The sequence below is a fragment of the Hyperolius riggenbachi genome, chromosome 12 (assembly GCF_040937935.1).
Source record: "Hyperolius riggenbachi isolate aHypRig1 chromosome 12, aHypRig1.pri, whole genome shotgun sequence".
Taxonomy (NCBI): Eukaryota; Metazoa; Chordata; class Amphibia; order Anura; family Hyperoliidae; genus Hyperolius; species Hyperolius riggenbachi.
Genome location: NC_090657.1, coordinates 81865468 through 81882194, shown reverse-complemented (window position 1 = coordinate 81882194; position 16727 = coordinate 81865468). Strand labels below are relative to the sequence as shown.

At 43.2% G+C, this 16727-nt stretch overlaps 1 protein-coding gene across 1 annotated transcript in view; it reads right to left on the bottom strand.

Moving 5' to 3' along the window:
* Positions 1-16727, bottom strand: part of LOC137542003 (lysosomal alpha-glucosidase-like) — an 84018-nt gene that overhangs the window by 42270 nt on the left and 25021 nt on the right. The window contains exons 3-6 of the mRNA XM_068263594.1: positions 14525-14670; positions 9792-9957; positions 5049-5145; positions 3277-3396 (exon numbers count right to left, since the gene is read on the bottom strand). Of these exons, the coding sequence (XP_068119695.1) occupies positions 3277-3396; positions 5049-5145; positions 9792-9957; positions 14525-14670 (529 nt within the window). The remainder of the gene's footprint in view (positions 1-3276; positions 3397-5048; positions 5146-9791; positions 9958-14524; positions 14671-16727) is intronic.

Below are 16727 nucleotides of genomic sequence, written 5' to 3'. Positions count from 1 at the left end.
CCATGTTGCTACTCTTCACAGAAACGTAAAAGAGGAGGGAAACTTACAATTGACCCCCTTAAATACTCTCTCATAATTGGATTAACCTGTGTATGTAGGTCAGGGGTCACTGAGCTTACCAAGCCAAAGTGAGTTCCAGTAATTAGTTATAAAGGTTTTGGAATCAATAAAATGACAACCGTGCCCAAATTTATGCACCTGCCCAATTTTAAACAATTATTGCACACTTTCTGTAAATCCAATAAACTTCATTTCATTTCTCAAATATCACTGTGTGTGTCTCCTATGTGATATATTTAACTGACATTTTGTATCGTAACCACCAGCAATTTATAGAGGAAAATCATGCTGATTAACAAGGTTGCCCAAACTTTTGCATCCCACTGTATAATAGTACACTGGATCCTTTAAAAGGAGGGTGATGCTTTTGAAATCATTGCTCTTCCTCTGTTTACCATAGTTAACTGCAAGGAAACATGTGCAGTCATCACCGCGTGGCATAAAAAAAGGGCCTCACAGGCTATTGTTGCTACTAAGATCATACCTAAATCAACCATTTATTGAAATCATTAAGAACTGCAAGGAAACAGGTTCAATTGTTGTGAAAAAGGCATCAAAAAGTCCAGCAAGTGCCTGGACCATCTCCTAAAGATAATTCAGCTGCAGGATCGGAGCGTCACCAGTGCAGAGCTTGCTCAGGAATGGCAGCAGGCATGTGAAAGCGCATCTGCACACACAGTGAGGCAGGCTTTTTGAAGGATGGCCTGGTGTCAAGGGCAACAAAAAGCCTCTTCTCTTTGAGAAAAACATCATCAGGGACAGGCGGATATTCTCCAAAAAGTACAGAGATTGGACTCCCGAGGACTGGGGTAAAGCCACATTCTCTGATGAAACCTTTTTCCAAATGTGTGGGGCACCTGTTAAAATGATTATCCGTAGAATAAAAAGGTAACTACTACCACCAGTCCTGCCTCATTGCAATAGTAAAGCATCCCGATACCATTCATGTGTGGGGCTGCTTCTCATCCAAGCGAGTGGGCTTACTCACAAATTTTCGGTGAAAAACGATGCATTTTCCAGCATGTTGGAGCACCGTGCTATGAGGCCAAAATGATAACTAAGTGGCTCGGGGAACAAAATGCTGACATTTTGAGTCAATGACCAGTAAACTTCTAAGCCCTTAATCCAAAAGAGAAATTATGGCAAATCCTCAAGAGCCGGGTGGACAAACAAAAACCCACAAATTCTGACAAACTCCAAGGTCTATATGCAATTAATTGCAGTGCAGCAGGTGTGCTGTAAGGTGGATGTGTGTTGCCTCCTGAGCTGTGATTACAGAGTGGACAGCTTGCTGGACTTATCCGTTATTTTCCCAAACACTGGCCTGTTTTCTGGACTACAAGTATGCTCTGAGAGATTTCTCTACAAAGCGGAATTCTTCCAGGCACATTTCCAGGCTGCTCATTGCAAAGCTGCTATATCTGCATTCAAGCGTGGATTGCTGGTCCTTGATTGGTCAGCATAACTATTTGATGAGCCTGCATTTTTTCTATCTCGTATATGTAGTCGAGAGCTCGGTGAAGGAGTGCAGAGACACTGGACATAGCTGGTTGTGACAGAGTTGTGGCACGGTGTGCACAGTGGCTGGTGCAGGGGTGCACACACACTTTTGCACTCATAGAACAATAGAGGATTCTAAGATCCATACAGATTTATGCTATGTCATTTCACACTTCTTCACTTTCAGGAACAAGTGAAGCAAGACGGAAGCCTGATAATAGAATATAACCGACTAAAGCCTGATTGCTGATTTATGGTATAAATCAGCCACGCCATCTGGTGAACTCGCATTTTATCTACTTACCACTGTGCACATATCTGGCGACGGGTACAGGAGATCCTATCTTAAACTTGATTATGCTATGATTGGCATTTTATTGTTTTTTCCGAGTGTCAATGGAGGAGGAGGGAAGACGACAAGAGGAAAATTGATTTGAAAAGCGCTTACTGCTGATCTTTGATACATCAGCCACTAAACGCTGGTGAGAGTGTATACTACAGTCATAGGGCCTGATTCACAAAGCGGTGATAACTCAGTTATCACACCTAAAAGACTTTAGGCGTGATAAGCCGTGCACTGCTGAGTTAGCACCGCTTTTGCTCTTTGCGCAATTCCGCGCGCAGCGCACATAGGGTTTAATGGGCGCATCGCGCGAACTGCACCGTGCGCCGGGCGATTGCGGAATTTCGCGCAAGTTTCATTTTATCACGCCTAAACTGAGTTTAGGCGTGATAAAGGGCTTTTCACAGGCGTGCAAACACTTTGCACCGCTTTGTGAATCAGGCCCATAGAGTGAAGTGTATTGCTGAAGATACTGGGACTTGTTCTGTCTGGACTTATTTGAATAATATTGAGTGTTTTTTCCTGTGACTGGGTTGTGAGCGCTGTATGGACATTGCATACATATGCAATTAATTGTTTCTCCCAAATTTTCTCCTAAGTGATATTTTCAAACCTTTTCAATAACATACTTTTTAAAAACACTAACAAGCAAGAAAATGCTTTTGCCAGTACTTTCCCACCTACTTTTTGGTACTTTCTCAATTGCAAAGTGCTAAAAAGTTACTCTAAATAGAAGATGAAAAATGTTCTCCTAAGACACAACTCAAGAGAAAAAATTAATTGCATATGGGCCCAAGTATTGTTGATAATGAAAGAATGTGGTGCCATCAGTCAGGATTTGGCCAAAAAGTTGATTACCAGCATGCACAGGGAATTGCAGCGGGCTTGAAAAAGAAGGGCCAACCTAGCAAATATTGAATTTTTGTATAAAAACTTGATGTAATTGTCAATAAAAGCCTTTGAAAACTTATGAACACTGAGGGCCCTTTTCCACCAGCGCGTTTGCGCTGGCTGAATCGCAAAAACGCAAACCGCTAGCGATTTTACAATCGCTACGGTTTGCTTTTTAACATAGGAATCGCGGTAGGTCATTTCCACTACCGCGATTCGTTTTTGTCAGGAACGCGAACGCGCGGCGGAGCGATATTTGCCGCGATTTTGCTATGCAGTGCATAGCATAGCAAAATCGCGGCCGCACAACGTCGGGGAATCGCCGGTTTTGCGATTCAGCAATCGCTAGCGTTCAGCGTGAACGCTATCGACTGCAGGTGGAAAAGGGCTCTGAAGCAGCAAACTTCTCAAAACTTGTCCATGACTGTACATACACACATAATAGGGAAGCAGACAGGAAATATCTGTTTGCACAATTATACCAATGACTTCCTGATACTGGCGAATGACAGACTTTGGTTCCGGGCCCAAAAAGACAAAAAAATCCAGTATTCCTCCAGTGGATCTCCAAGTTAAGGATGGAGCTGGCTGCAGCAGTACATCTACAGACAAATAAAAAGAAACTGGCTGTGATAAGTAAACATTGCAAAACAAGCTAACACTCTTGCTTAACAACAATAAAAAAATAAAAAATAAATTATTGAATGTTCTAATGTTATGAATGTTTTTCAATGTTTAAGCCCAGGCTTCGTTACACAATTTATGTACTGTAAGAAACTGTCTGTAAACTCATAGTTTAGCATTTTGGTGTCCATATTGTTTAACAATCATTGAGTTTTGTAAACTCCAACATTTGCAAACTAGTCAAGGTAATAAATAGCTACTCTAGGTATGGTATAAGTAACATTCACCTTATAGTCACAATCTGATACAGTTAACATCTTAACTTTTCTGAAAATAGATTTAAAGTGAACCAGAGGTGGAAATAAACTCATGAGATAACCAATTACCGTATATTTATCCTCCTACTCCTAAAATGTCCTTTAAGATATCCCATAGTTTTATTTTATATTTAAAACATTTACAAAGTAGATGAACTATTTTGTTGTCTCTGCTCAATGGCAGTCTATTAAGTTTCCCTGAATGAAAATACATGAACTATCGACCTTTTCCTATCTCCCTCTGCTCTCAGAAGTTGTATTGTATTCTGTACATACACATGTTTATCTTATGTCACATGTCACCTCGGGTGAACTTTAAAGAGGTCATTTGAAATTAGCGCAATACCCAGCCTGCCATGTTTTAAAACTAATTTTAAGTTCAACGATGAGTGCCCCATGTGAGTGATGAGGTGGAGGTTGCCACCAGTGGAAGGCTACCCACGTTTTACGGTGATAGAATCAGGAAAGCACTGGAATAGTGGGATTCACCATATGCCACTTGAGTCTTAAATGGACATTTGTACGCGAATTATGTTTAATCTTTTGAGTTGACTTTATATAGAGGTGCATCACCATAAAAGGATATTTATAATTTGTCATTTAAAATTGCTGATAATATTCTGTATTGGAGGCAAAGAAAAATCACATACCGGTACAAGCAGGCAAGTAGCATTTTGAAAGAAACTCAACAGCAAGAATTTAAAGTGGAAATTTCCCGAAAAATAGAGGGGGGGGGGGGGGGGGAATCAATACATTGCAATGCAAGAAGTAAAAAAATTGAAGAGAGATCAAGAAATGATTGATATTCACCATGTAATTTGTTCATGTTTGATCCACAATGAGTCTGCACGTCATCTTTATTTCTGGCAGACAAAAAAAAAAAAAAAAAAGGACAGCACCAACTGCCATTATCTATAACCACACCCACTAACAATATTATGGGCTAAAAGTTTTTTTTGTTTTTTTATAGATATGCACAGAGGGAGATACTGGTTACTTGGCAGTTGGAAGAAGCTGTTATTTCCCACAATGCAACAAGGCTCACAGACAGGGAAATGTCATGACATCACAGAGTGGAAGGGGTTTCACCACAATAACCTGAATTATTGTACATACTTTCTGTTTTGAGAAAGCAAACGTTTGTTTTCATGGCATTTTAGTAAGAGGGCTTTTTGGTCCATTGGAGTCCCTTACACACTCCAATGAGTTCTGGTTCACCATGAGCTTGCTGGGTAGTCTGTAACCACAATATCAGCCATGCAGACCCCCTCCCCCCGATGATCTATTTGACAAAATGTAAATGTAATACTAACCCATTGCATTGCTGTTCAGCAGAAAAACGCCGTGAGCAGAACCCCCTTTTTCCATGCTCAAGTAGAAAGGATGAGACCCATAGAGATTTGTATCTTTCTAGAAAAAAAAAAGTCATGGCAACAGATTAGTCTATGAGAATGATTAAATTTTTATTATAATGCATATTGTGGTAAAACAAGAGGGGAAAAAAAAGGGACGTTAATGTTTTCTTTTTTATTAACCCAAATAAAAAAACAGCAGCTAGATTTAAAACCATTTATAATTTAGCAAGGAGCACGATCGCTAACTAATATCGTAGCCTGTTATGAGTTTCATTGTGTTTCTGCTTGGTCCTCCTGGACATCTTACCTGGATTTCTGCAGATCAATCCTAACTTCATCAGAAGTACCAACAAAAGGAGGAAACAGCTGGGAGATAGAAGAACCTCTACTAGGTCTACTAGATGACTTTGTAAAATAGCTACACACAGCGGCAAGATATCAGTTTTTGGCTGTAGAACTTAGCCAAGAAGTGTTAGAATTAAGTCGTGACTTGAGATACGAACAGAGCAATATCCATTCCAACAGTTAGGCATAAGCAAAAATTAAAGACATATTTTATTTTTTTTACTTCTCTCAATTTTAAGCTGCTGGCTTTTCTCCTCTCCTCCCTCCCCCCCCCCCCCCTCCCTTCCCTATTAAAGTCTGCCGTCTCATTGCAGCATAAACTGCACATTCTCTGATAAAGTTTCCAGACAGTAAAGTTGTATAATAATTGATGGCTTCTTATATAAGTATTAGACAGGTGTGCCTTATACCTAGTTATTAGTGAAAATAGATGGGTTTGCCTCCCAGTATCTTAACTTAAATGAACCTATGTCTTATTCATAGGATTGTCGATGTTCAGGTACACATACATACAAAGGCAACTGAAGATAATAAGGTATAGTTGTATTTTTTATCCCCCTCACATAAATACTACATAGCATCAAAAATAACAAATGCTAAGAACACCAAAAGCACCCTTTACGATTTGACAAAGATACATTTCAAGGTCTGACACTCTGACATGCTTCTGTCTGTGTGTCCACCATCATTCTAATAATGATGCTTTAATACTAAAAAAAGATTACTAGCCCATATTGGAACCTTAAAGGGGTTGTGTGAGGATAACCCCCCCCCCCCCAAGAAAAAAAACAGACACTTACCTGGGGCTTCTATTGGCCCCTGCAGCTGTCATCCTCTACGATCCACCCGTTACCCACCGCCGGTCCAAGGTCTAATTCAGCATCTGACCCAACTGCGGCTGCGCATCAACGGGAGCTTACAGCGCAGGCGCAGTACAAGAAAACTTCATATACTAAGTAAGTTCCCGTTGACGCGCACGGGAGCGAGTGCTATTTGTCTATTTAGACAAATAATAGACTGGTGGCGGGGAACGGAGGATCGGAGGAGGACGGCGCGGGACATGACAGCTGTAATGGGCTGATAGAAGCCCCGGGTAAGGGTCCATTTTTGTTTTTTAAAGCCTCCACAGAACCTCTTTAACCACCTTAGCGGTATGGACGAGCTCAGCTCGTCCATTACCGCCAGAGGGTGCCGCTCAGGCCCTGCTGGGCCGATTTACATGAAATAAAGAGCAGCACACGCAGCCGGCACTTTGCCAGCCGCGCGTGCTGCCCGATCGCCGCCGCTCTGCGGCGATCCGCCGCGAGCAGCGGCGAAAGAGGGTCCCCCCCAGCCGCCTGAGCCCTGCGCAGCCGGAACAAATAGTTCCGGCCAGCGCTAAGGGCTGGATCGGAGGCGGCAGACGTCAGGACGTCGGCTGACGTCCATGACGTCACTCCGCTCGTCGCTATGGCGACGATCTAAGCAAAACAAGGAAGGCCGCTCATTGCGGCCTTCCTTGTTTATTCCGGGCGCCGGAGGCGATCAGAAGAACGCCTCCGGAGCGCCATCTAGTGGGCTTTCATGCAGCCAACTTTCAGTTGGCTGCATGAAATATTTTTTTTTTTATTTAAAAAAAACCCTCATGCAGCTGCCCTGGCGATCTTAATAGAACGCCAGGGTGGTTAAAGCACACCACTCTTTATAGCACACGCTTCATTGTGCCAATTTCCACAATCAAGTCCAACAATTGTTTCAGGGGCCACGCAGGGTTCCCCTTTATCAAGGCACATGCCTTGATAAAGGGGGACCCTGCGTGGCCCCTGAAACAATTGTTGGACTTGATTGTGGAAACTGGCACAATAAAGCGTGTGCGAACAATCCTTGCTACCTGTACTGTGCTTTTGGCACTGCCTATGCCATTTTGTCAAGCACCCAAAGCATTCAAAAGGTGTGCCGACTTTCTCCATGGAATACTGTATCAGTAATTCAGGGTTCTGGCGGCTGCCAGACCCCGAATTACATCACCCTCTGAGTTGCGATGACTCAGAGAGGGAATAGTATTTAACGCCGCCTCAGAGTTTAGCAGCAGCAGGGAGAGCCATTATTTGTCTCTCCCTCCGCCGAACTGAACACCGCCAGAATAATATGTACTCCCGAGGAAGAGACGCTTGTACACGAGACACAAAAATGAAACCCAGAGCCCGCAATGGTGTAGTACGTTAGGTTGCAGGTGTTGGGTAATAGAGATCGATGAGGTCAAGGGTGGACTATAATATGAACTGGAAGGTGGAACAGAGGCGCCAGTACAAGTATAAAATGTATTAAAAACCACTTAAGAGAGGAGGTAGTGGTGGACTTGCCTCCCCAAAGTAGACACAATTCTGTTAATTGTCAACAAGTAGCTTTATTCATATACTCCACTGGAGTATATGAATAAAGCTACTTGTTGACAATAGGGCCAGTTCTAGACTTTTTGCTGCCTGAGGTGGAATGATCGCACAGCACCTGACAATTTGCAGGGCACATTATAGCTGTGGTGAGCCCCCCAAAAAACACCCTCAGTATAAGTAGGTAGGCAGGTATGGGTTCCCCCAGTATTGGTAGCTAGGTACCGTTGCCTCCAGTATAGGTTAGCCAGGCACTCTCTTCACTTCCTGTTCCTGCCTGGTGCCGTCCCCAGACCTGCTGCCAGAGGAGGTCGCCTCACTTGGCATCATGGGCGGACCGGGCCTGGTTGACAATAATCAACAGAGTTCTGTCTACTTTGGGGAGGTAAGTCTATCACTACTTCTTTTAAAACGGTTTTAAAGAGAATCTGTATTGTTAAAATCACACAAAAGTAAACATACCAGTGCGTTAGGGGACATCTATTACCCTCTGTCACAATTTCGCCGCTCCTCGCCGCATTAAAAGTGGTTAAAAACAGTTTTAAAAAGTTTGTTTATAAACAAACAAAATGGCCACCAAAACAGGAAGTAGATTGATGTACGGTATGTCCACACATAGAAAATACATCCATACACAAGCAGGCTGTATACAGCCATCCTTTTGAATCTCAAGAGATTATTTGTGTGTTTCTTTCCCCCTGCAGCTATCTTCCACTGAAGTATCAGGCTATTTCTTCCTGCAGAGTGCAGACAGCTGTGCCTGTATGTAATTCCTCAGTATGTGAAAGCCCAGCCAGCTCAGAGGAGGATTTATCCAGCTTGTAAAAGATAATAGAACAGAGAGAAGCTGCACTAATCTAAATATCACACAGGCAGTGTGCAGAGAGGGGCCTGGATGGGGGAGTTCATAGCAGAACCACAACACTGAAGAACTTGGCAGCCTTCCAGACACAGGCCTGACAAGTCTGACAAGAGAGAGATAAGTTGATTTATTACAGAGATGGTGATAGTAGAAAGTGCTGCAGTAAGCCAGAACACATTAGAATAGCTTTTGGAACTTGTAGGATGATAAAAAACAGGATGCAATTTTTGTTACGGAGTCTCTTTAATACATTTTATAATTTGTAATGGCGCCTCTGTTCCAACTTACAGTTCATAATGAGGAAGAGAAGTTGCCACATATAAATCAATATAGTTCATATTTCTGAAATTGTGAAGCATGGAACCACTGAGAACAGAACAGGTCATTTTTCTAAAGGGTTTAACTTTCCAAAACTGCATTTACATTATGCTGCATGACACAGACAGAAGAAAATTAAGCATTAAGACTTGCAACCAGACGATTAGGGTTGGGTCACACTTGTACAGTTCATGCCGAAGCGGGTAGCATAGCCGACGTTCTGACAGCCAATGGTGCAGAAACGTGCCATGAATCGGAGGTATGGAAATGCATTCATGTAGAAAAATCATGCAAGTAGGAAAGGTCCATTCTACATTGCCATTGGTTCACTGCTCTCTGAAAAGATACGACAGAGGACCTAGTGTGAATTGACCCCTAGACTTTTGCGTATTGATAATGAAGGATTACTGACCGTGCAATTGGCCTGAAAGCAATCAAATTCACTTATTGTATATTTGGCCTTATTCTAAGCAGCATAAAATTTGCAAGCAAGAAAGCTCTACAGTCTGTGGTCACATAACCCACCAGTTAGACACTTTCTCTTGATGACTACTAAGTTCCCTCCCTCATTCTTGTTGTCTGAACACTCCCTCCCAGGCCACACCCACTTATATTCCATGCAGGAGGGAGAAAACGTGATGGCTAAGCCATGCCCACGTTCATTTAGGACACATTTTTATATTTGAGGCTTCCAAACTAGCACTGAGCTGAAATAAATCACTGGATTACAGGACAAACCTATGAAGGAGGAAAAAGGACTCCTTTTAATCTTGAATTGCGGTCAGCAAAGCATCTTGCTTCTCTTACCAAAGGTGTAACGTCTCTGTTCCAAAATGTGAGCTGAGTCCAGCTGGTGTTAATGTTGATGGCAGTAAGATGTTCTCCTAAACCATACAAGTAATGGGAAGGAAGTGATGTGGACATCTGAAGGTACTGATCCGCAAAGAACAGTGGTGCTATGGAAGTGTTTATCCTGCAATAAATACATAAACTATCAGTGAAGAAGCAGCTTTAGGTAACAAGTGAAATTCTGCAGTTTAGCTATATATTCCCATAATGCTTTGCACTCCCTTTATGAGACTACAGAAATTCCCTTTGAACAGATATGATATCCAATGAACAGAAAACATTTTAGAAGCAAACCAGAGGCAAACTTTATTCTCTTTCATTCCATTTCTGCTATGTTGTACATACCTAACTTACATTTATTAATGTACCATTTCATCTAACTATGTAGCTAATCATGCTTAAAGTGAACCTAAATTGAGAATAAACAGATGAGATAAACAACTGTATCAATAGTTATAATCCTAAACAGTTTAATCTTTAAAAAGTAGATTTTAATACCAGTTAAATGATGTGTCCTAGCAATTTTAGGTTTATTCAGTTCCCCAACAAAGTAATGAGTTTAAGGACACTTAAGATCTGAATTACAGTTAAAATTTGCCATCTGCAATAGACTGGCCACACCTATAAGTTCTAAGCACAAACTCTTATAGTGCATGAAAGGGTTAATAGGTTTACTTTTGTTTTCCCCTGGAAGCCTTATCGGTCACTATGTTGTGTTACTATGATAGAGCTGATCTCTTATTTAATCTACAAGTACAGGACAGAAGGCTTCATTTGTAGCACTGATATTCTGTTATGCAGTCTGAAAACAGCAGCATGCAGGTACAGACTGAACTGGATATTACATTATGCAAGGTTGCTGGCTTCCAGCTGTAACTGCCATGATCAGCAGGCGGAAGCGTGATTTTTACAAACAGTACATTAATTTGGGCCGAAGGCAGATCGTGTAATTATAAAGTGAACTAGGAGTTGGGAGACAGGTTTATAAGTGTACGTTATACTAATACTAATTACAGTGTAAATAAGAAAATACAATGGTATGGCTGCAAATCTAGAAAGAGCCACACAAGAGAAATTGTATTCCCCTTCCCATGGCCAACACTAATGTCTCCAAATGGAGCATCCCAATCTCGTTCCATTATTGAATTTTATTAGTTCCCATCTTAATCCACTTAACCGCATTTGTGCTCAGGGAGTAGAATAATGCAACGTTATGTTCTCATAAAAAAGTGTCACATAAGCCTAACTCAGGGCAGTTTCTAGGCTAGATTGCACCAAGGACGAGGGTGTAAAAATCATGCCCCCTTCCCCCCACCCCGTGGACTCACGAACCCTTACTCTTTAGGCACAGTCACACAGCCACAGTCTCAAGTAGATCTGCCTACTTACTAGTGACCAGCCTCTCATCCAGGAGGAAGCTGGGACCAAAAGAAAACACCGGCAAAGAGAGCCCGGAAAGCCGACTCCTCCATGGGCGCCCTGCACTTTCAGCCTGCAGTACCGCTACAGGACATCAGGTGTCATCACGCGGTGGTGACGTGATGATGACTACACGTCTGACACAGGCAGCCCAGGAGGAGTCAAGGAAGGTGATCACACTGGTAATCTTCTTCTTCCATTTGGCTGCACCGCATGTCACCAGCTCCTTAGCGGTTATGTCCTTCTGCCTGCGCCCCCCTTCTACTTGCTGGTCTGCGGCCAGGGCAGTTACCCTGTCCAAGAAATGGCCCTGGCCTAACTTCTTTAACCACTCTCCTACCCTGGTCATTTTCACAGTCAGGGCCGGCGCTACCATAGAGGCAAAGGAGGCAGCTGCCCCAGAGCTTGTAGGGGCCCCCAGTGGCTACAAGAGGAAAAAAAAATTCAAATCGACCTTATAGTTTTTGAGAAAATCGATTTTAAAGTTTCAAAGGAAAAAAAAAAATACACATTTAAAAACCAACCGGCTTTAATGGTTAATAGCAAATCCACCTTAAATTCTAGAAACGCTACATTTGCAGGATATGTTAAAGAGTAACTGTCAGGCTGCAGAAGCTAATTTAAACCTCTAGTCTCCTGTGTTAAACAGTTTAGAAGGAAGCCAAAAAGACATTACTGAAGATAAAGATCGCTCTTAACTTTGATGTGTGCTTATCAGCACAGCTTACAGACTTCAGGACGCAAGCCGCATAACATACTGCAAAGCATTCTGGGGCCCTCCCCTCGGCTGCTAAGGAGAAGACGGGATCAAGTTTCAGCAGCTTCTAAAACTCAGTCCAGCCACAGCACAGATAAATCTCGGGGCAGCGTACACTGTAGGAGTCCGCTATTGTTCCTAGCCACATGGCTCATTAATATTCACTGCAAACTAGTGTTATTCAGTATGAGCTGTTCTGTGATCAGAAGCAGGCAGGACATGAGGACACATTTGGCTTCACAAACATGGAACCTGCCATGAGCTGTCAGGAGCATCATTCTCTGCATATACTATATACAAATTCTGTGAAATCCAAACGTGGACAGTGAAATGCATATGTAATGTAAGTACAGCCAATCTTTAGCTACTGATATATGTGTTTATTTTCTCTGAGACCCTATACCTAACAGCTCCTCTTTAAGGAGATCATTGGGTATAAGAGGAAAAAACTATTTTTCAAAAACACCTTATAGTTTGAGAAAATCGATTTTAAAGTTTCGTAGGAAAAAAGTATACTTTTAAATGCGGTAAATGTCACTTTTAGTACCTAACGGTAGTACAATTTTACATGTATCAAAAGAGCAATACATTTCCTGACGGGGTTTCAGGGGGGTCCATACGCAGCCACAGCGCTTTAGCCAGGGATCGCTATACAGCCGCAATATGGCTGTATGAAGATCCCTGGCATTTTTTTCCTATTTTCCCAATTTTTTTTTTTTATGTTTAGAGTGTGGGAATTTTTTTTTTTTTTAATTATGTGGGGTCCCCCCTCCTGAAACTTTTTAACCCCTTGTCCCCCATGCAGGCTGGGGTAGCCAGAATGTGGAGCTCCGACCGATTGGGGCTTCAAACCCTGACTATACCAGCTGCAAAAAAGGTCCCTTAATGTCGATTTTTGCTCCGGGGTATCTGTTGGGGGGGCCCCCCAGGTTTATTTTGCCCTGTGGCCCCATTGTTGCTTAAACCGGCCCTGTTCACAGTTCAGCTCAGCTCTGATTACTTTGGCAATAACTTTATCAATTATCACAACTACAAGATCTATATATTGTTGTTTTTTTCCTCTAGCTTTTAGTTCCTGGTTCACATTGCGTATTGTTTTTGTTTTCTTTTGAGTTGGAATTTCCTCAGATTAAAGCTAAATCTAGAGACATATTGAAATGTCCGTCAATGCCCTTGGCCTTATTGTCAAGACTCTTCCAAGAAATGCCTCCTCTTACAATTACTTGTGTAGCAACATTCTAAATTTCCTGCAAAATAGTGTGCCAAAAACAAAAAGCTCTTGAAATATTGATCCTGTCGTAACAGATCTTTGATGATCTTGGTTACTGGTTTTAGACCATTTCTCCTGCTGTTCTCTCACCTCCTCCTGATTTCCTCTCCAAATTACGCCAGAGGAGCTCATCCGCCTGGCTTCTCCTGCTCCCTGTCTCAAGGCAGTCAGTGCGGCACATGCGCAATAGCGCAAAACACGCACACACGCAGAGACACAGGGGGATTATTACAGAGGATATTGCCAAGCAAGAGTGCTTCCCTCATCTGTTTGTCTGGTTTGGATCTGACTTCTGTTCTCTTTGGGATGATTATTATACTGGTGAGGTAAAGATATTAAAGTTTGTAGCCAGTTTAGCAGGATGAGAAATCAAGTTTTCAGGTTTTGCTCTTGTAGCAGTCTGACAGACTGAACTGGATATTACTTTATTATGCACGTGCTGTTGAAACCAATATCAGACCCTAGCATTCACTAGCCTTGTGCAGTTATCACTATATTTGCATATATTGGCAGCATGGTGGCTTAGTGGACAGCATTCTCACCTTGCAGCATTGGGTCCCTGGTTCAAATCCCAGCCAGGCCACTATCTGCATGAAGTTTGTATGTTCACACCATGTGTACGTGGGTTTTGTCTCACAACCCAAAAACATACAGATAAGTTAATTGGCCCTAGACTACAATGGACGTACGATTTCTTCTACGGTTTTTTAATGGTACAGTTGTCATTTAAACTTTTAAAACATACCCCCAAAATTGGCTCTAGACTGCGATAAATACACTACACGATATATACAGAGACATATGACAATGGTAGGGATTAGATTGTGAGCCCCACTAAGGGACAGTTAGCGACAAGACCATATACTCTGTACAGCGCTGCAGAAGAGGTCGGCGCTATACAAATACTAAATAATAACAACACACATAGGGCTTGATTCACTAAGACAAATAGCATGCCTTTTCCGAGTTAACACGCCCTATTAGATATAACACGCCTAATCAGAGTAGCATAGCGAGTGCTACGAACCCGCAGGGGCTTAGGGCAGGACGAGGAGCTCTCGTCATTGCCATTTAGCAGGCATACGTTCGTAGCGCTCGCTGTGATACTCTGATAAGGCGTGTTACCTTGGATAAGGGATGCCATTTGTCTTAGTTAATCAAGCCCATCGTTTTTAATGCATTACTAACTTTCTCTGTAATAAATAACAGCTTAATTTCTCTCTTTAGCAGACCAGCACTACTTACAGGATTTCTCCATTACATTTTCTCTTGACCAGAAGACTGAAGGGGTCATCCGTGATCTGAACGTCATACTGGACTGCGGAAGCCTTTCCCTTAACTCTAGGGGTGTGTATCGGCACCTCGTATCGCCTGTTAGCTGGGTCTTTAATCTACAATGCAATGAAAAATAAATATTTCTTTTAAAACAGGAAATCTGGAACCTTCTAAAGAACAGCTGTCACCTATGTAGTAGAGTACCCAGCAAGCTCATGGTGAACCAGAACTCATTGGAGTGTGTAAGGGGCTACAAAGGACCAAAAAAGCCCTCTTACTAAAATGTTAAGCAAAACAAAGGTTTGCCTTCTTAAAACAGAAGGAATTTGCAATCATTCAGGTTGGAGTGAGCATATGATGTCTCCCACAATGCATCACTGCTGAATATGCTAATTATCCCTTGTTGTCCCTGTAAGCTAGCCACACCTCCAGAAATGCTGGAATGCAATGATGTGTCAGCTTGTTAATTGTACAGAGGCACAATAATCCAACATGCATACCGACTGTTTTGGACTGGTTGATCCTCATCAGTGCATGGCATGGATTAATGTTGCTCTATGGAGTAGGACTTGAAACACCCAAAGTTAGCATGCAGAGTTACCTTGCCATGCAAGGGATCATTTGCATATTCAGCAGTGATGCATCATGGGAGACATCATATGCTCATTCCAACCTGAATCATTGCAAATTCCTTCTGTTTTAAGAAGGCAAACCTTTGTTTTGCTTAACATTTTAGTAAGAGGGCTTTTTGGTCCTTTGTAGCCCCTTAAACACTCCAACAACGAGTTCTGGTTCACCATGAGCTTCCTGGGTCTGCAGCTCTGGGTGGCTACATACTGCACCTGCAGTAGCGCATTCTCTCGCTCATGCCTCAGTCTTCGGAGCACTCGGGCTCCCGAAGACTTCCAAAGCCTCCCACGGTGGCAGAGTGCAACGGCGGTGACAGCGCTGCAACGAGGGGACCGTGAGAGGAACGAGAAAGCTCTATAGTATACCCAAAGCTTTACCTCTCCTTAGGTAAATATCTGCTTGTTTTGTTATTTTTTTTAGTTTACATTAGTTTTAAGGGTCGCACACACATGCAAGTTTCCCGCCACATATCCTCCAAACTTGGTCTGTTGGACAATAATTTGGCATGTGAACGAGTGACAAATGACTAGATGAGCGACTGATCACAGGTGGTTTGCCCGATCCAACAGGCAGATCAGCTCCCACGACTGTTGCATTGTTAGCATGCAGCTGGCCACATGTGTACTAGTCGTTTACACAACTTGAACTGGTTTTGAATGCGGCCAAATCGTGCAGTCCGTCGTTTCGCTTGCATGCGCAGTATGCAAATGAATTGACTGTTCAGTTGGTTGGTGCACTGAAAATACAAGTTGTGCAATCGCTTGGTCGTGCAGTCGGTCAAGTCATAAGGTGAGTCATGCGGAAAAGTTGCACATGTATACAAGCCTTAAGACTATGATATGTTCATATGACTATGGTAGGGATTAGATTGCAAATCCTTTTCAGCTACAACTAGTGACAAGGCCACACTCTGTGTACAGCACCGTGGAAGATGTCAGTGCTATATAAATACTAAACATATGCGTTTGTCAGTTAACCTTTTGCCGACCGCGTCACGCCAATGGGCGTGGTCGCGGCGGCAGCCCCAGGACCGCCTAACGCCAATTGGCGTAAAGTCCTTGGGCTCTGTTTTGCAGGAGATCGCGCGCAGGCTGCACGCGCATCTCCTGCTTGGGGGGTGGAGTTCCGCCTCGCCTTCAGTCTCTGAGCGGCTATTGCCGCTCAGGAGACTGTTAGACGGCGCGATCGCCGTTTATTTAGACTGTGCAGTGCTGCGATTAGCAGCAGCGCTGCACTGGGGACAGCCGTGTGACACAGCTGTCCCCCTGGGGGACAAGAGAGCGATCGGCTCTCATAGGCAGAAGCCTATGACAGCCGATCGCCGTAATTGGCTGGCTGTGGGGAGGGAGGGAGAAGGTTTAACTACCTGCGGACCGAGCGAGTATGAATCTACGGTGGGCAGGGGGCGCTGCGGTCCTGACCGGACGTAAGCTCTACGTCCCATTCACCACGCGCCCCCGCCCGTTCCCGTCGCTCGGTCCGCTCTGCCCCCGCCGCAATGTGCTGCCCTACCGCCTCTATGACGGCAGAGCACTGTGAGCCG